The sequence below is a fragment of the Anomaloglossus baeobatrachus genome, chromosome 1 (assembly GCF_048569485.1).
Source record: "Anomaloglossus baeobatrachus isolate aAnoBae1 chromosome 1, aAnoBae1.hap1, whole genome shotgun sequence".
NCBI lineage: Eukaryota > Metazoa > Chordata > Amphibia > Anura > Aromobatidae > Anomaloglossus > Anomaloglossus baeobatrachus.
In genome coordinates, this window is record NC_134353.1 from 896315062 (window position 1) to 896335334 (window position 20273).

General features: G+C 48.8%; 1 protein-coding gene across 13 annotated transcripts in view; it reads left to right on the forward strand.

Annotated features, from left to right (window-relative positions):
• LOC142255321 (von Willebrand factor A domain-containing protein 5A-like) overlaps positions 1-20273 on the forward strand; it is a 415890-nt gene that overhangs the window by 116396 nt on the left and 279221 nt on the right. For 11 of the 13 annotated variants that reach the window (XM_075326971.1, XM_075326869.1, XM_075326920.1 and 8 more), the window contains 3 exons: positions 10067-10181; positions 13174-13332; positions 13602-13705. The exons of 1 other annotated variant lie outside the window; for it this stretch is intronic. In XM_075326971.1, coding sequence (XP_075183086.1) covers positions 10067-10181; positions 13174-13332; positions 13602-13705 — 378 coding nt within the window. The remainder of the gene's footprint in view (positions 1-10066; positions 10182-13173; positions 13333-13601; positions 13706-20273) is intronic. One more of the 13 variants, XM_075326900.1, reaches the window with a different exon arrangement.

Consider the following 20273-nt stretch of genomic DNA (forward strand, 5'->3'; position numbering starts at 1 on the left):
TCGACAATCATCATCATTGGGATATACTTTGCATTCCATTTCCAATAACATACAGAAAGCTACAGTTACACAGGAAGAAGTCTCCAGGCTCCTCTCCTCTTCTCGTCCTAACACTTGCCCTACTGATCCCTTTCCCTCACACCTACTCCAGTCTCTCTCTCCGGTCATCACTACTCACCTAACTAAAATCTTCAATCTCTCTCTTCTGGTATCTTCCCCTCCTCCCTTAAACACTCTATCATTACTCCATTATTAAAAAAACCCCTTCTCTTGACCTATCCTGCGCAAACAACTACAGACCAGTCTCCAATCTCCCCTTCATTTCCAAACTCTTGGACCGCCTGGTCTATTCTCGCCTCACCCGCTACCTTTCCACTCACTCTCTTCTAGATCCTTTACAGTCTGGCTTGCTCCCCCTACACTCAACAGAAACTGCCCTCCTCAAAGTGACCAATGACCTATTGACAGCAAAACATAGTGGTGACCACTCTCTGCTTATTTTTCTTGACCTTTCTGCCACCTTCGACACTGCTGACCACCATCTCCTTCTCTCTATGCTCCATTCAATGGGCCTAAAGGACACCGCGCTCTCCTGGTTCTCTTCCTATCTTTCTGGCCGCTCATTCAGCGTATCATTTGCTGGCTCCACATCTTCTCCTCTTCCTCTCACTGTTGGGGTCCCTCAAGGTTCAGTCCTCGGCCCTCTTCTTTTCTCCCTCTACACCGCCCCATTTGGACAGACCATCAGTAGATTTGGCTTCCAGTACCATCTTTATGCTGATGACACACAGCTATACACCTCATCCCCTGAGCTCACCCCCGCTGTACTACAGAACACCAGTGACTGTCTGTCTGTAGTTTCCAACATCATGTCTGCTCTCTATCTGAAACTTAACCTCTCCAAGACGGAACTACTTCTATTGCATCCATCTTTCAACCTCCCTAAATCCAACATCTCCCTCTCTGTGTGTGGCACCATGATAACTCCTAGGCAGCAAGCCCGCTGTCTGGGTGTTATACATGACACCGATCTGTCCTTCACCTCCCATATACAATTGTGGCACCCCAGGACCTGGTCGCCACAACAGCATTGCCCTCCCAAAGGGTTAATGCTGAGCCTGGAAGTAATTGGGAGATCTATTGGCCAGTAAGTTAACACCCAACACAGTTCTCCCTCCGGCCAGCAGAGGGAGCTCTGAACCTGGAATTGCAGGGAGGATTCCTTAAGTCTGGCTGGAGGGAGGAAGTAGTGGTTAGTCTGGAGTGAGGAGTGAAGGAGGACAGACGGAGAGTAGTGCTGCCTTGTAGAACTGGGGCCTAGAGCTGGAAGAGCTTGGCCCAGTGAAGCAAGAAGTGCAGAGAGGCACAGAGGAGACTCGGACATCGGAGTCTGTGGTTGCCAGGGTATAAAATCCGTCCCTGGTAGCCGAATCCGGAGGGCAGGAGAGCTGCAAGCCCCTGGCCCAGAAGCAACCTGAAGGAACAGCTGCAATCCAAGGGCCCGGTGTGGACTCCAGCAGAGAAGCACCAGAGAGGGCCTGCGCAGTCTACCCCACAGAAAAAGGGGCGAACCACCGGTCCCAGCAGCAAGAGGGCAATTGCTAACCCAAAGTGCAGTGTCCTAAAACAGCAAAGAAAGATTAGGGAGTAGGCCTCATACTCAACTGGCCAAAGATCACCCCAGGCACTTCCAGGCCGGCCGGATCATCTGTACCATCTGTGACGGTCTCCCTGGACTAAACTTCTGCCGAGTAAAAGAGGAGAAGGTAAAGAGACTACTGTTTGTGCCTGTTTCATTCATTGCTTGTCGGCCCTGCACCGTGTTAGTCACACAACACCATAGACTTCCACAAGCACCAACTGTGTCCCGGGGCACCGCTCCACCTGTGGGGAGCAGTACCACCATTGCTGCCACTTCATCACCCCGGAGGCCTTACACAGCAGCGGCGGCTTAATAGCCGCATACCACAGGTGGCGTCACGAACACAAACTTAAAGTCATCAGCCACATAATCTTCTGACACCCACCAGGGCCACGGAGCCGGGCCCAGCCACCACTGACTACCACCGGACTAGTCCGGCCCGGCACCGGGTGTCCCATAGCCCTGGGGTGGGCGAGTCAACTTTGGCGTCACGAACAGGATTTCGTGCCCGGTCCCACCGGGTACTGTGCGCCTGCAGGAATTGTGCTTAAAAGACTGTGTACTGGTTGTAAACTGCCGCCGCCATTAGCCTCGCCGAGCGCAGGAAGAAGGGGGGCGTGCCTGACAAAGAGCGCGAAGGGAGCGCGCCATCAGAGCAGAGCGCTGTTAACCCCACGCGACCCAGAAGGAAATTTGAAAAGTGAACGGAGCCTGGTAAGGTTCACTAAGGGGGAGGAAGATGTCCGACTCAGAGGGAGAGCAGGTGGCTGCCATCGCCCAAGGCGCCGCAGCACCGGCCGAAGCAATCCCAGTCGCCGTCGCCCCAGCCCCCACTGTAGCGCCGGTAATGCCGATCACCATGCCGTACATCCCGGGAGCAGAATGGCTGCCGCAGTACTCCGGGGAGTCCCATACCTTGAGCGACTTCAGAGAAAGCCTGCACAGCTTATTCCGGGTGTATCCGCTGACTGAGAGCCAGAAGGTGGGCATATTAATGGGACAGCTAGCCGGCGCAGCCCAGCGTGAAGCGAAGTCCTGGCCTGATACAGATAAAGGGACAGTAACCCAGATATTGGCCAAGCTAAAGAGTACTTTTGACACCCGCACCGCAGCAGAGATAAAGATGAGATTCTTTGGGTGCAAGCAGCGGGCCACAGACAGCATAAGGGACTATGCCTTAAACTTGCAGGAAGCCCTGAAAGCAGTTAAACAGGTGGACCCAGAGAGTGTACGTGAAGAAGACAAACTCCTAACTGAGCAGTTCATAGAGGGGCTCCTGTCAGACGCCCACAGGACCCAGCTGCGTATCATGGTCCTGCAGAACCCTGCTCTGGACTTTGCAAAGTTTAAGGACCAGGCCATCCGGGTACTGAGAGAAGCTACACCGAATGACCCAGTACCTCTCCGGCCTCTTGCTATCACGTACCCCGGGGTGGTGCCTGCAACACCAGCTGCTGCAGGGGCCGAGGCGCAGTCCCTGGAAAAGGATCCCACTGCAGAGCTCAGACAGCAGTTCCGGGAGCTGACCAAGACAGTGGCTGCCCTTGCCAAGACCGTGCAGTCTCTACAAGTGACCCCATCGCCTGCAAGAATCGAGTTGGCCTCCAGCCCAGATGACGTCCCATGGATGCGACAGAGGAGGATTCCGCCGACCCGAGGCAGAGACACAGACCGGTATGATTCAACAGGACAACCGATCTGCCGCCGCTGCAGCCAGGCGGGCCACATTGCACGACACTGTCCTTTAAATGGGCCGAGCCTCGGGCCAGGAGCCAACCCCCAGGTGTAAGGAAGCCCGGCTCAACCCCCAGCCGCAGCAAATATGTGGGAGGACGCCCGGTCCTTCCTATTGTGCTGGATGGGATCCCTTTGAATGCCCTCCTGGATACGGGGTCCCAGGTAACGACCATCCCCTATAAACTGTACAAAAGATATTGGGCTGATTCAGACATTGACCATGGCCCAGATGATGATTTAACAATTGTGGCCAGTAATGGTCAGCCCTTACCTCAAATTGGGTACAAAGAAGTAACCATTAAAGTGGGGCGGGTGGAATTGCCATGTCAGGGGATGATAATTGTAGATATTGATCGCAAAGAATCTGACCCACTGCTAACCATTGGTACAAATGTGATAGAAAATTGTATTGCCGAAGTGATAATTTTGTTGCAACAGGCGTCTGAAACTGCCAGCTCCGGGCAGCAGCGTGCCCTACAGAGGGAGATCAGAGCCCTGATGAGGAGGCAGCAGGTAGAGCTGGCCGGAGGAGAAATTGGCAGTGTGAGGGTAAGTGACCCCCTCCCCATTGCAATACCCCCAAGAAGTGAAATGTTGATATGGTGTCGGGCAGCAATAGGCCTCAAGGGTCAGGATTACCATGCCTTGGTAGAACCGGTGTATTCAGACAGTAGGCCTGGAGTCCTGGTAGCCAGAGGGGTAGCAGACGTCCGCAAGGGGAGAGTGCCCGTCCGTGTCTTGAATTGTGGGGAGGAGGAGGCCAAATTGCTCCGGTACGCCACTGTAGCAAAACTGTACACTGTCAGCAACAATACCATTAAAGCAGTGGAACCCTTGATCCCGTCCGACCAGGCGGAAGACAATGGCTCCAAGGGGCAGCTGGAAGACTGGTGCCAAAAATTACATGTAGGCACCGACTCCACCCCCTCGCACCAAAAGCATGGGGTCTACCGGGTGGTACAGGAGTACGAGCGGGTCTTCAGCAAACACCCCCTAGATTTTGGGCAGGTGAAAGGGGTTAAACATCAAATCCCCACGGGTGATCATCATCCCATTAAAGAGAGATACCGCCCTGTACCCCCCGCACAGTATCAGCGTGCCAAGGAAATGTTACGGGAAATGAAGGAGGCTGGGGTTATCAGAGATAGTTGTAGCCCCTGGGCAGCTCCACTAGTGCTCGTAAAGAAAAAAGATGGTACAATGAGAATGTGTGTAGATTACAGGCAAATTAACCGCATTACACATAAAAGATGCTTATCCACTGCCCAGAATAGAGGAGTCACTAACAGCCTTAAAGTCAGCTAACTATTTCTCCACCTTGGATCTCACCAGTGGGTATTGGCAGGTTCCCGTGGCAGAGGCGGACAAGGAGAAGACTGCATTCACGACACCAATGGGCCACTGTGAGTTCAATTGTATGCCATTCGGGCTCTGCAACGCCCCAGGGACATTCCAAAGGTTGATGGAGTGCTGCTTGGGCCACCACAACTTTGAAACCGTGCTGTTGTACCTGGATGACGTCATAGTCTACTCCAAGACTTATGAAGACCACCTGAGGCACTTAGCAGAAGTGTTTGAGTCCTTGTCGAAATATGGCCTGAAGATAAAGCCGTCCAAATGTCACCTCTTGAAGCCAAAGGTACAGTACCTGGGTCATGTGGTCAGCGCAGAAGGTGTGGCACCTGATCCGGAGAAAGTCACTGTAATCAAGGACTGGCCAAGACCCACCACAGTGAAGGAGGTGCGGCAGTTCCTTGGACTGGTGGGCTACTACCGAAGGTTCATTGATGGTTTCACCAAGATAGCAGCGCCCCTTCAAGATCTCCTGGTGGGCCAGCCAAAGCAGGCTAAGAAGCAGAGCCCTCCATTTGAATGGAGCAGCCAACTAGAAACATCCTTTGTCCGGCTGAAAGGGGCTCTCACGGGAGAAGAAATTCTGGCCTACCCTGACTACAGCCAACCGTTTGTACTGTATACAGACGCCAGCAACGTGGGACTGGGAGCAGTTTTGTCCCAGGTACAGGGAGGCAGAGAGAGGGTGATAGCGTACGCCAGTAGGAAGCTTCGGCCCACAGAAAGGAATCCAGAAAACTACAGTTCCTTCAAGCTGGAGTTCCTCGCTATTGTTTGGGCAGTGACTGAACGCTTCAAGCACTATCTGGCATCGGCCAAGTTCACCATCTTCACGGACAACAATCCGTTGACACACCTGGCAACAGCCAAGTTAGGTGCGTTTGAACAGCGATGGATGGCCCGGCTGTCTAACTTTGACTTTACCATCAAGTATCGGGCTGGCAAGAAGAATAACAATGCTGATGCGCTGTCCAGAATGCCTCACTTACCCGAGTCTGGAGAAGACCTGGATGAACTCGAAGAGATAGAGTTACCGGCTTTCCATCACCAAGGTGTTTCCCAGTGTGAGCATGCTGTAGGAGTGAAGCGCTCGAGCCAGCACGAGGTCTCGGTCAACCCATTACTCCACCATAATTGGGAAGAGACACAGAACGGTGACCCGGTGATTGGTCAAAGAGAAGCTAGCACAAGCTGAGACCCATCTTGGCCCAGATGCTCCAGAAGAAGCCCAGCAGCTGTGGAAGGAGAGGGGACGACTGTTCACATACCAAGGCAAGCTCTGCAAGAGATATGTCAACTGGCGAACGAATGAACTCGTCTGGCAGATAGTGGTCCCACAGAGGGATGCTCCAATGGTCCTAGCAGCTTATCATGATAACGCAGGACACTTCGGGTGGAAGAAGTTGGAGACCCTACTCCGCGAACGGTTCTACTGGGTACACATGAGGAAGATGATCGAGAAGTGGTGCCGAGACTGTGGTCCATGTAACCTGAGGCGGAAAGATGATGCCAGCCAAAGGTCTCCCCTACAGCCAATTGTCACGAAGCAGCCCCTGGAGTTGGTGGCCCTGGACCACGTGAAGTTAACACCAAGCCGGTCAGGCTATGTGTACGCCCTCACCATTGTGGACCATTACTCCCGTTTCCTGGTAGTAGTGCCCGTGAAGGACCAGACAGCCAGAACAGCAGCGAGAGCATTTCAGGCCTACTTTTGTCGACCTCACGGTTACCCTGAAAGGGTACTGACTGATCAGGGTCCTGCATTCGAGGCAGAAGTGTTCCAAGAGTTCTGTAACCTGTACGGTTGTAAGAAAATCAGAACCACACCGTACCACCCCCAAACCAATGGATTGTGCGAGAAGATGAACCATGTGGTTATTGACATGCTCAAGACTCTACCTTTGGAAGAAAGAAACCAATGGCCAGAAAAGTTACCAGATCTGGTAGACTTGTACAACCATATCCCGGTAAATTCGACCAACTGCAGCCCTGCTTACCTGATGCGAGCCAGACCTGGCAAGTTACCTGTAGACTTTGAGATGGGGACTGTGTCACCTGAGGCGGTTCAGGAAATGGAAGATTGGGATACAGAGCGGCAGCAGCGGTACCGTAAGGTCCAGGAATGCGTAGAGAGGGCCCTGTCTCAAGCAAGAACGAGACAAGAGCAGCATTACAATCAAACAGCCCCAGCAACTCCCTTAGCACCTGGAGAACAAGTCCTCAAGAAGAAGCGGAGGATGCATAAATTGGATGATCAGTGGGAAAACGAGCCCTACACCATTATCCCCTCCAACTTTGACAACAGTAAGGTATGCCTCATAAGCAAGGATGAAGGCAAGACCTATCAAGCAGTCTCTCGAGACCGCCTGAAAGCGTGCCCTGAACGGTGCAGAATCCAAAGAGAAATGGAAGAAGTACAAGGAAGTCCCCAAAGTCAAGAGAAAGAGGGGGAGATGATCCAAACAATCCTTGGAAAATTCCCCAAAACTTGGACCCGAATAAACAATGCCATAGTGGTACCAGTTTTGACGTTTCCGCAGTTGGTCGAGCCAGAAACAGAAGAGGTTCCGGATCCACCTAAAGAACCGTCCGCTCCAACACGAGATGACACGCCGGCAGTGGAACAGGAGGATCAACCCCCTGTCAGTGGTGAACCTGTCATACCCTTGGCGACTCTTAGACCACATAGGCAATCATCACGCTTACCTATCGGGGTTAGGCCTACCTGTAGTGCTGAGGTAGAAGACACACCAAGTAGTCAGGGGCAAACACCAGAGCTACGCAGGTCTCAACGCAGCACTCGGGGACAACCCCCTCCAAGGTATAGAGAGTCAACTGTATAAGGGAAAAAGAAGGAGTACTTATTAGAATGTAAATAGTTATGCGAAATGTCTGTAATGTTGTGTACAAAATGTTTTTCTTTTTCTTTGATTGCGAAAATGGACAATTGGGCCACTGGACTATGGGTGGCCAACACCTAAATTGTTCATAGTTAGCACCAGTGTGCTCAACACCCCTGAAGAAAAACCCGTCCGGCGTGCATAGAGTGGGGTCATCAATGCTCTGACGCATGCCCAGAGCCTACGTTGGGGGTTTGATCGCGGCGGGTCCCCCATGGAGCAGTGTAATGGACACCCGGCAGGGAGCCACACTGGACTCTTATAGTAATGCTTAAGTTTGTAACGTTCAAGTAATGCGCCTCCCATAATGGGATGAAATGTTCTAACATGTCATGTTTGTTTCTACAGTCCGGGAGTACTGAATTTAACTAAGGGGGAGTGTGGCGCCCCAGGACCTGGTCGCCACAACAGCATTGCCCTCCCAAAGGGTTAATGCTGAGCCTGGAAGTAATTGGGAGATCTATTGGCCAGTAAGTTAACACCCAACACAGTTCTCCCTCCGGCCAGCAGAGGGAGCTCTGAACCTGGAATTGCAGGGAGGATTCCTTAAGTCTTGCTGGAGGGAGGAAGTAGTGGTTAGTCTGGAGTGAGGAGTGAAGGAGGACAGGACGGAGAGTAGTGCTGCCTTGTAGAACTGGGGCCTAGAGCTGGAAGAGCTTGGCCCAGTGAAGCAAGAAGTGCAGAGAGGCACAGAGGAGACTCGGACATCGGAGTCTGTGGTTGCCAGGGTATAAAATCCGTCCCTGGTAGCCGAATCCGGAGGGCAGGAGAGCTGCAAGCCCCTGGCCCAGAAGCAACCTGAAGGAACAGCTGCAATCCAAGGGCCCGGTGTGGACTCCAGCAGAGAAGCACCAGAGAGGGCCTGCGCAGTCTACCCCACAGAAAAAGGGGCGAACCACCGGTCCCAGCAGCAAGAGGGCAATTGCTAACCCAAAGTGCAGTGTCCTAAAACAGCAAAGAAAGATTAGGGAGTAGGCCTCATACTCAACTGGCCAAAGATCACCCCAGGCACTTCCAGGCCGGCCGGATCATCTGTACCATCTGTGACGGTCTCCCTGGACTAAACTTCTGCCGAGTAAAAGAGGAGAAGGTAAAGAGACTACTGTTTGTGCCTGTTTCATTCATTGCTTGTCGGCCCTGCACCGTGTTAGTCACACAACACCATAGACTTCCACAAGCACCAACTGTGTCCCGGGGCACCGCTCCACCTGTGGGGAGCAGTACCACCATTGCTGCCACTTCATCACCCCGGAGGCCTTACACAGCAGCTTAATAGCTGCATACCACAGGTGGCGTCACGAACACAAACTTAAAGTCATCAGCCACATAATCTTCTGACACCCACCAGGGCCACGGAGCCGGGCCCAGCCACCACTGACTACCACCGGACTAGTCCGGCCCGGCACCGGGTGTCCCATAGCCCTGGGGTGGGCGAGTCACAATCTCTTGCCCGCTCCTGTCACTTGCACCTCAAGAACATCTAGGATCTAGAATTCTCCCCTTTCTCACAATGAAAACGACAAAAACCCCTCACCGTGGCCCTGATCCACTCTCGCCTTGACTACTGTAACTCTCTATTAGTTGGTCTCCCCCTAACTAGACTTTCTCCTCTACAGTCCATCCTTAATGCAGCAGCCAGGGTCACCTACCTGGCTAACCGCTACTTGGATGCCTCCTCTCTGTGCCAGTCATTGCACTGGCTGCCCATATATCACAGGATCCAAATCAAACTGCTTGTTCTCACCTACAAAGCTCTCCACAGTGCGGCACCCCCTACATCTCCACCCTCCTCTCTGTCTATCATCCCACCCATTCTCTACGCTCTGCAAATGACTTTCGACTAACATCCACACTAATTCGAACCTCCCACTCCAGGATCCAAGACTTACCCCGAGCTACACCAATCCTCTGGAATGCTCTACACCAAGAAGCGAGGACAAATCACAACTTACTCAGCTTCAGACGCACCCTAAAAACGCATCTTTTTAGGGCGGCCTATCACACTCCCTAGCCAAACTAAATTCACATAGTCCCTCCACGCCTTCTCAGAACATAACCCCACGTCAAACTCCATTGCACCCAAATGCATGTCAAGGTTCAGGCAGCCATTATCTATCCCCCATTTCCTTGAGATGGCTGGACTGCCATTGTAAATAAGCACTTGTACCTTGTCCCACCCATCGCGTTGTAGATTGTAAGCTCTCACGAGCAGGGTTGTCTCTTTTTTTTACTCTAATTATTGTATTTTCTATAACTGTTATTTGTTTGTATATGACTCCCCTGAATTGTAAAGTGCTGCGGAATATGTTGGCGCTATAGAAATAAAGATTTATTATTATTATTATTATTATAGCTCTCAGGTAAGCACCTGTTTGTATGACTTTATTATATAATATATTACACTGTGACCTTCGTATTCTTGATGTCGATGTAGATGCTTTACATTTGGGATCGGTGAGGGCGCCTCCACGTCCCTCATCAAGGGCATGGCCAGAGCCGGAAGTGGGATATCTGAGTTCATCACCGGCAAGGACAGAATGCAGACCAAGGTGAGTGCTGGGAAGGGGTGGATGAGGGCGTCCCTTTAAAACCGCTTTAGTTAATATGATATGATCCTCCTGAATTGTAAAGCGCTGCGGAATATGTTGGCGCTATAGAAATAAAGATGATTATTATTATTAATAAATTGAAAAACAATTGCCTCCACGTCACACAACAGTGAGACAGACAACATGTTCATTGGTCACAATAAGGGTACAATAAGATTTGCACTCACTCATCCCTCTAGGAGGAGCAAATACCTACAAAGGCAAATATAGTTACAGCTCTCGTCCACACCACAACCCCCTATACGATTAGTAAGCCAAGGTACAACAGTTACAGAAGCCAATACAGAATTTTATAAAATATGTAGGAAAAAATTCAGTATAACTTACATTATACGTATTTCCAACTCAGCAGTCAAGTGGGCAGAAATAATCAGTGATTGGCAATCTGCTATGCACACAATGGTAACTGCCAATCACTAAGTAGCCCCGCCCACTGGACTCCTAAGCCCAGAACGAGCAGGGATTTCAAAGAATGAAATATTAGTTATGGTGAATCTTTTCTTACAAATCAACAAATGAAAGGGAAACTACCATCGCAAAACTTCATAGTTTCTAAAGTTCAAGGTAGACTTAAAGGGGTTTTCCCCATGAACAACATTCATTTTAAAGTTTATTTTATTCAATAGATCTTATAATAATATTAATTTATACATTGGATGTATTCATCAAAAATGTTCCTGTGCTGAGATAATCTTATGTGTCCCTACTGTGTACTGTGTAATGGCCGTGTCTGACCGTACAGGGATATGGTCTGATCATACAACATCTCCTGGGCTGGAGAGGAAACAAAAGAGAGTATACAGATAGCACAGCAGAGGATCGTATCTGATTCTTTTTGGGAGGTAAAACATTTCCCTGCCTGTTTTGTTTTTTTTTTTTAATATTTTACCTCACAGAAAGAATAATTTGCAATCCCATGCTGTACTGTCTGTATACTTTATTACTTCCTCCTCAGCCCAGGAGCTGTGGTATGATCAGACCATGTCCCTGTACAGTCAGACACGGCCATTACACAGTAGATAGGAAAGACACATATATAAGATTATCTCAGCACAGGGAGATTTTTTAACACATCTAAATCTGGAAATTATTATTATTCCAAAATCTATTGATTAAAATCACATTTGAAATTAACTTTGTTCTAGGGAAGCATCGAGTTCAACCTATAGCTTACATGTTGATCCAGAGGAAGGGAAAAATCCCAGTGGGCAGACAGCAAGCTCCATATTAGGGGAAAATGTCTTCCCAACTTCACATACGGCAATCAGACTAGTTTACTGGGTCAACGCTCAATCACTGCACATAAGCAGTAATATTATATTTTCCAAGAAAGGCATTCAGGCCTCTCTTAAATTTTTTTTTTTCCAGTGAATAATTTTTATTGAATTTAAAGGCATAGTAAACAAGATATTGCATATAACACATGTAAGAGAGTAATAATAATGATACTACAAAAATCAACCAAAAAGTAGAAAAACAGGCAAACCAAAAATGGCACCTGTATAGCACACTCAAGGCATTACAAAAACAGGAGGACAAAAGAGTAAAGTGCAAATGCATAGTTTATTAAAGAACACCTGGCATGGCTAAAATTGGCAGCAGTTCCAAGCCGGCAATGTGAAATGGAGTTTGTAAAGTACAAATTCAGATTAATGTACAAAAGAAGGGGAATCTGAAAAACTGGGTCCTAAAATGAGTCATAATATATGAATGCACAGAAGCACCCCAAATACAAGGATCATAGATCCAAGGGTTTACACATATGTTGATGTACACAAAGAGTCATCTAGACCAGCACTAAATAAATTAAAGTGGTAGGATTATACACTCTGAAATATCAGAAGTATACAATAAAATGTCAAATTGTACATTTAACAGAGATGCTGATACATAAATTGTAAAGACTCTGAGATGACAAAATAGCATTCTAAATGCAAAGCCATATCTGTATTAAATGCAGAAGATATTGATATGTGAAAAGCTAGAATTAAAGAACTTTGTGACAATCTTGGCACAGCCCACAAGAGACTGTAAAATGAGGTCACAGAGAGGGGGGTTACCTGAAGGCATAAGAGCGACTAGCTCCTGGATGGGGGCAGTCAGTACTAAAGGGCATCAGTAAGTGGTGATGCTGACCGTTTCTCTACCATCTTCTTCTCTTGGAGACCTTCCCTCCCTAAATTCAGACATCACATCTATGGCACGAGTTTAATAAGTTTCACGTTTATACCTTTTATTTTTATGTAACTGTCTATACTGTATTTGTATTGTTCCCTTTTGTAAATTCTTGTATATTTTTTAAACACTGCCTATTTTCGTATTAAATATATAAAATTTAATATTCTTTCCTCATGCTTTATATACGAATCAAAAACCCGAAGGGCCTTATGCTATCTGAAACGGGTCCCCAGCTACCTGTAGAAAATCTGGGTGGTGGCAGCATAATTATTAATGCATAGAATTATTGGAGTGCTATCATTAAGGGCACCAAGGTATATATATATATATTCCATTAGCGGGAATCGGTGATATATACATTTACCCTTGCTGTAAGACCTCCAATATTTGGCATTATTAGCTCAGCAGCCTCATCTTATGCATTGTCCTGCAGTACCAAAAGTGGCCTGCCGACAAGGGGGCGCTAGAGAGTAGTCGTGTTTGACAAATCAGCGAACAGCTGCGGGATTTCTGAGTGACTCCTACGGCTGTTCATGACAATGTGTAAAGGGTCATTGTGATGGGAGGTGGAGAAAGGGCAGGTGTGACATCACCTATTGTGATTGGTGGATCCTGTGTTATTAGCAGTTACCTGTTATTGTAATCCTACCTCTGATGATAATGAGCCTGCTGAAAACTCTTCCCTAACAGACAAGTTTTTTAGTAAACAAATGTTTAAATAGTGCATGTAAAACAAAACCTTTTTTTCTGCTAGGTTCTTCGGGCTCTGAAATGTTCCCTGCAGCCCACTGTGAACAATGTCTCACTGGCGTGGTCTCTTCCCTCTGGAGTGGAAGCCATTCTCCTGTCTAAAGTCCCCTCCGCCATATTTCAGGGTCAAAAGTCCATTGTCTATGCCAAACTGCAAGGAAAGGTAGGAGAAATCAAGTCTGAGCCTCATAAATCCTTATAATATCCATCACCAGAGTAAATTCACTTTGTCCATTATCTAATTATTGATCATCACCATCTTAGAAGCCCAACATCTCACAACATAGGAATCATATTTATTGTAGATGAGCATTTCTATGTCCATTTCATGATAAAGCAATGGCCTTATATCAGTTGGGCGCCTATCAAAAGTATTCACACCCCTATGTTTATGTGTTGAGTCATTACAGATCCACCTTTCCATTTTGACAGGTGGAGACTGAAGCGGACGGTGAGTTTTGCCTACAGTACACCTTTAAGGATGAACTTTTGAAGAACACCATTCGCTTCCCTCTTAAAATTGAGAAAGTTGAAAGGTAATTCTTTAGAAATCTAAGTAATGGGCTGAAAAAAAATAAATTAAAGGGATTTTCCATGACTTTGAGGGCAAAATGAAGAAAAAAATGCATTTACTTCTCGGATGGGTGCTGCTTCTCTGCCGTGGCTGCTCCGTCACCTCTAATCTGCTCCTGCTCGGACAGAATGAGAAGGCACGCATCCAATAAGCGAGTAAAGGTATGTGCGCGCACTACAGTCTTGGTGCACAAATTTCCTATATAGAATCTACCTTCTAGCAGAAAAACGCACCAAAAAATGCATGCGTTTTTGGTGCTTTTTTTTCAATCCTTTTTTTTTTTTTTAAATCAGATACATTTTTATTGAGCAATTTTGGTACAGTAAAACAACCGCATACCTACATATATGCCAATATGAAGTGAAAAAAGGGGGGTGACCCCGCTCACCTGTTCCTGAGACCACTGACTGGACCGTGCATGGAAGTAAAGGTCGGCAAACCTGAGCAACAGTATTGGAGAGGAAAAATTTCCAGCAACCAGGTCCAAAGTAGATTTGTTAAAAAATTCAAAGCTTTATTTCATGTTCATTAAAAAGTTCCATCATGAATTTGTCGCGGGCGGGGAGGAGGATGGCAACGCTGCGCTCTCCCACTGCTCGGGTCCAGCCGCCGCTGCTCTGCGGCTGCTGCTGCTCGGTGGCTCGAGCGATGGGCCGGATCCTGGGGACTCGAGCGGCGCTCCTCGCCCATGAGTGAAAGGGGGGGTTGTTTTGGTGGTGGGGATTTGGTTATTGTCCGTGACGCCACCCACGGTTGTGGTGATTTTGGTGACACCACTGCTGCTCTGAACGGGGTTCCCGGGAGCGGTGACTGGAGCAGCTAAGTTGTTAGTCCTCCCCTCCGTGGGTAGGGGGTTGGTGGTCCCGGGGCCCGGTGATGGGGTAGGACAGGATGGCAGGCGGGTTATGGGGCCTGGTGAGGTGCAGGGACGCGGGGGCAGTGCTGTGCCGTACGGCACTGTGGTACTCACTCAGCCTGAGACGTTGACACAGTTCACGGTAAAACACACGGCTGGAAAGACGGTTCCCACGGACGGTTGCTGTTGCTTTCCCCGGTAGGTAACGGTGACTGTCCCTTTTCCTGCACCTATGTTCAATGTTGGTAGCGATGGATTCCCACCGGTAACCCGCTCCCCGACTTGGATATGAGCCGGAGGAGCCCCTCTTTGCCCGCAGGCGCTGGTCCTGAGAAACTGGTGCCTTGGCGGTGGCGGTGTCTCTCTAATACGTTTGGACGGTTGCCTTCAATCGAGACTTAGTTGTTTGGAGACCCGGAAGTCCCCTTCACTGACGGATTTGGCAAATTCACGGCGACTCCTAGCCTTGCCGGGATCCGAAAGGCCCCTGCCAATGGTGCTGGCTTCTCCTTGTGTACCGGTCCGGTACCGCCGGGCCACTACCCGTCCGCGGTCCTTACGGTAACTCCGATAGGCCACTCCTGTAGACGGTCACCGCCGTCTGCTAACCTTGCTGTCTCAGTCCGGGGCACACACCCGGACCAACTTCAGGCTTTCAAACTGTCACTTTTTCTCTTCCACTGCTGTCCCTCTTTCTAGTTCAAACTCCAAACCTAATCTGCCTGGTTTTCCTGCCTCCAGGACTGTGAACTCCTTGGTGGGCGGAGACCAACCGCCTGGCTCCACCCCCTGGTGTGGACATCAGCCCCTGGAGGAAGGCAACAAGGATTTCAGGTCTAGCTTAGGTGTGCCTAACCGGGGTGTAGGGTGTGGTGATGTCATTACCTGTGACCCCTGGCTTGTCCAGGGCGTCACAAATTCATGTTGAATAAAATAGGACGCGTCTCGAACATGTTGTTCTTAATCACATTCACTAGAGACAGATTAAGAACAACATGTTCGAAACGCGTCCTCCTATTTTATTCAACATGAATTCATGATGGAACTTTTTAATGAACATGAAATAAAGCTTTGAATTTTTTAACAAATCTATGTTGGACCTGGTTGCTGGAAATTTTCCCTCTCCACTACAAATATGCCAAGTATTCCCCCTCTCCCAATCCAAACCTGTTCCCTTACCGACTACAATATATTTAACAATACAGTTTGTCATACACATAACAAGGCATAGATCATCAACCACTAATACATTCGTTGATTAAGACACATGAATTCCGACCCAGTACCTCAACTCATTCCCAGAAAGACAGGCTAAAACAGGCCCATCAACAAGGCTCTGGCTCATGTCAGTGTCGCCGGGGCCAGATTAGGAGTATCAAGCCACGGAGACCATAAATCTTCAAATTTCTTATACACCCGCCTCCTTTGGTAGACGTATTTCTCAAGTCTGAGGGTATGATTTACCTTCTCTATTAACTCTTTGGTGTCTGGGGCCTTACTATTCTTCCATTGCAGCGCTATTACCTTTCGTGCTTGGTATAAAATACGAGCGATGGCAATCTTATGTCTCTCTGGGATGGGAAGCTCCGCAGTATACTCAAGAACACACGTCAGAGGTCCACGATCTGTCCGACAGTCATATACTGAGTCAATAAGGTCAAACACTCCCATCCAATATCTTCTCAGACGTAGACAATTCCACACAAGATGGATCAGATCAGCATCTGGGACTCCACTTTTCCAGCAGCATGAATCAGGACTAGCCCCTATTTTGAATAAGGGTATGTGCGCACGTTGCGTACTAGCCCAGCACCGAAAAGGTGCGCTTCAGAGCGCAGCTGAAAAGCTCCGTTCTGAAGCGCATGGTGCCGGCGAGAACGTGCGTTCTGCCTGCAGCTCCTGCCATAGACAGAGCAGGAGCTGCCGGCAAAGCGCACGGAAGAAGTGACATGTCACTTCTTTTTGCGCAGCGCTTCGGCGGTAGCCGAAGCGCTGCGCTCTGAGACGCCACGTGCGCACGGCCCCTGCACAATCTCCATAGACTGTGCAGGGGACGCAGGACGCATGCAGTTACGCTGCGCTGCAAAGCGCAGCGTAACTGCATGAATTTACGCAACGTGCGCACATAGCCTAAGAATGCTGGGGTCCTATATACCCTATGTACTAAAAATAATTGTGACTGCCTCTGTGTCTCACTTACAGACAGTAGCGGAATATTTTGCACTAAAGGCCACTTTACACACAGCGACATCGCTAGCAATGTCGCTGGTGAAAGCACCCGCCCCCGTCGGTTGTGCGTCACGGGCAAATCGCTGCCCGTGGCGCACAACATCGCTAAGACCCGTCACACATACTTACCTTCCTAGCGACGTCGCTGTGGCCGGCGAACCGCCTCCTTTATAAGGGGGGCGGTTCGTGCGGCGTCACAGCGGCGTCACTAAGCGACCGCCCAATAGAAGTGGAGGGGCGGAGATGAGCGGCCGTAACATCCCACCCACCTCCTTCCTTCCTCATTGCCGGCGGCCGCAGGTATGATGTTGTTCCTCGTTCCTGCGGTGTCACACACAGTGATGTGTTCTGCCGCAGCAACGACCAATAACCTGCGTCCAAAAGCAGCAACGATATTTGAGATTAGAACGACATGTCAACGATCAACGATAGGGTTAGTATTTTTGATCGTTAGCGGTCGTTCCTGCCTTTCACACGTAACGACGTCGCTAACGAGGCCGGATGTGCGTCACAAATTCCGTGACCCCCAACGACATCTCGTTAGCGATGTCGTTGCTTGTAAAGTGGCCTTTAGTCTTCCCGTACTTCTGTGGTGATATTCCCACATCCCTGTGTCATTTAAACCCTAAAGCGGGCTTTACACACTGCGATATCGGTCCCGATATCACTAGTGTGGGTACCCGCCCCCATCTGTTGTGCGACACGGGCAAATCACTGCCCGTGCCGCACAACATCGCCCAGACCCGTCACACATACTTACCTGCCCGGCGACGTCGCTGTGACCGGCGAACCGCCTCCTTTCTAAGGGGGCGGTCCGTGCGGCGTCACTGAGCGGCCGTCCAATAGAAGCGGAGGGGCGGAGATGAGCGGGACGTAACATCCCGCCCACCTCCTTCCTTCCGCATTGTGGCCGGGAGGCAGGTAAGGAGAGCTTCCTCGTTCCTGCGGTGTCACACGGAGCGATGTGTGCTGCCGCAGGAACGAGGAACAACCTCGTTACTGCTGCAGTAACGATTTTTGAGAATGGACCCCCATGTCACCGATGAGCGATTTTGCACGTTTTTGCAACGATGCAAAATCGCTCATAGGTGTCACACGCAACGGCATCGCTAATGCGGCCGGATGTGCATCACCAATTCCGTGACCCCAACGAGTTTGCATTAGCAATGTCGTAACGTGTAAAGCCCCCTTTAGTCCACAGGTCAATCCAGGAGATTGCCCCCTTAGTGTTCCCTGCCGCCAATGAAATGTTTAACAATGGCGTCCGGTCCACCAGTGACAAGCCCACCGACCCTGACTGCACCCCACAAGCATGTCGAAGTTGAAGATATTGGAAAAATCTGTTGTTCGGTATATCAAATCCACTTCTAAGCATCTCAAACGTCTTAACCCACCCCTCCTCAAACAGCTGCTGCATCCTCCTGAGCCCCTTGCGCTGCCATAACTCAAACCCATGTAGTTTTATCTAGCTCAGGAAGATTCAGGTTTCCCCATATAAGTGAGTATTTGGTGACAACCCCCACCCTCAATACCTTGTTTGCCTTTTCCCAAGTTTTCCTCATCTCCCTTAAGGTATGATGCATAGATGTAGATATTCTCAATAACCCCCCTGAATCTAATTCTACAGGCAAGTCCTTTTTACCTAAAGCATGACGTATTATTGCCACTATTGAAGATGAGGTTCCCGCCCCTTCCCCCTCCCAATTTTTAAAATGCTACAGCTGCACTGCCAGGTAGTAAAGAAACGGGTCCGGAACTGCCAATCCCCCTTCATTTTGGGTTTTTGCAACGTCTGTAATTTTATCCGCGCTATTCCCCTTTTCCTAATTAATTCTCTGAAAATGCTGTTTCAATCCTTTTTTTTTAGTGATGTTGATGGCTAGAAGGGTTAAAAAAAAAAAAATTGAGATTTTTCTCAAAAGGTGTTTCACTTTGTACACTTTTCCAAAACCTGTAGTGTTCTCATTTTTAGGGATCTATGGCACAGTGATGGCTTATTTTTTGTGTCTCGAGCTGACATTTTTAATGGTACCATTTTTGCACAAATGCTATGTTTTGATTGCCTGTTATTGCATGTTGTCAAATTTGCGGCAACTAAAAAACATAATTTTGGCATTTGGAACTTTTTTGGTGTTACGCCGTTTGCAGATCAGACAAATTTTTTTTTTTTTATAGATCAGGCATTTCTGAACGCGGCGATACCAAATGTGTGTATATTTTTTTTTTTTTTTAACCAATCAGTTTTTATTAAAGATTTCCATAACAGAAACAGATTAAACATAAGAATACAGAAAGAAAAATAAGAGAATATTAGCCACTTCAAGTTCCGTAGGTGGGCCGCTACCCTTGGTGTTTATACAATCTACATAATGCATTACTGACAAGAATGTATTTCCACCCGTGTTTTGATAGATTATCTGTGACTATACCATATTCATAGGTTACTGTTTGTCACCTTTTGCTTCCAAAGGGCTAGACCCGCCTGTCTATATGAAGAACCTTACTAGAAAAGTGGTCAAGATATAGAGTGAGTAGATAGCAGAATAGAAAGAGATGGGAGAAGGAGGGGACTTATACAAGGGTTTTGGGGAGGGAGGTAAGATGGGGGTTGTTTATGCACTGTCACTAGAACAGGCTCCTGAATGCAGGGGACTCCTTGAACAGTATCCACGGCTGCCATAGTTTGGTAAACTTCTCATTTGTGCCCGATACCCAAGAGGAGAGTTCCTCCATGTGACAAAGATGCGTTAACTCTGTCAGCCATTCCCCTATTCCGGGGGTCACTGTGGTCCTCCAGTGTCGTGGAATGACTGCTCTGGCCGCAATCAAAAAGAACCGCAACAGGCGCTTCTTTTGGTATCCCAGTGAACCGGGTAAAATAGACAGTAGGGCGATCTTAATGGAAGGAGTTACGCTTTCTCCTGCCATTTGGTTGTAGGTCGCAAACACCTGAGTCCAAAAGTTGGATAGTTTGTTACAACCCCACCAAATGTGTGGCAGCGTACCTTTGTCTGAGCCACAGCGCCAACACTCCTCCGGGACCACAGGGAAGGCTCCATGGAGGTTGACTGGGCATTGATACCATCTTGCCAGTAGCTTAAAGCTCTTTTCCTGGGCATTGCATGCTACTGAGATCTTGTGGGAGAACACATACGCCTTTCGTTTTTCGTCCTCAGTAAGGCTGAAACCTAATTCCGATTCCCATCTTCCAATGTAACTGGGGTCCTCAGAATAGAGGTTCCTGTTCATCATATTGCAAATGAGGGAGATCTGGTGCGTCGGAGGCGAACTCTGCAGGAATAAGTGTTCAAATGGGGTGGATGTATCCGGGGAGGGGGGCCTCTTCCCACCCAGCCAGGATCGCACAAAGGAGTGAAGTTGTATGTATTCGAGCCACCTCAATCTCAATCCGGGGAACGCGGCCTGAAAGTCTTCAAAAGGGGGC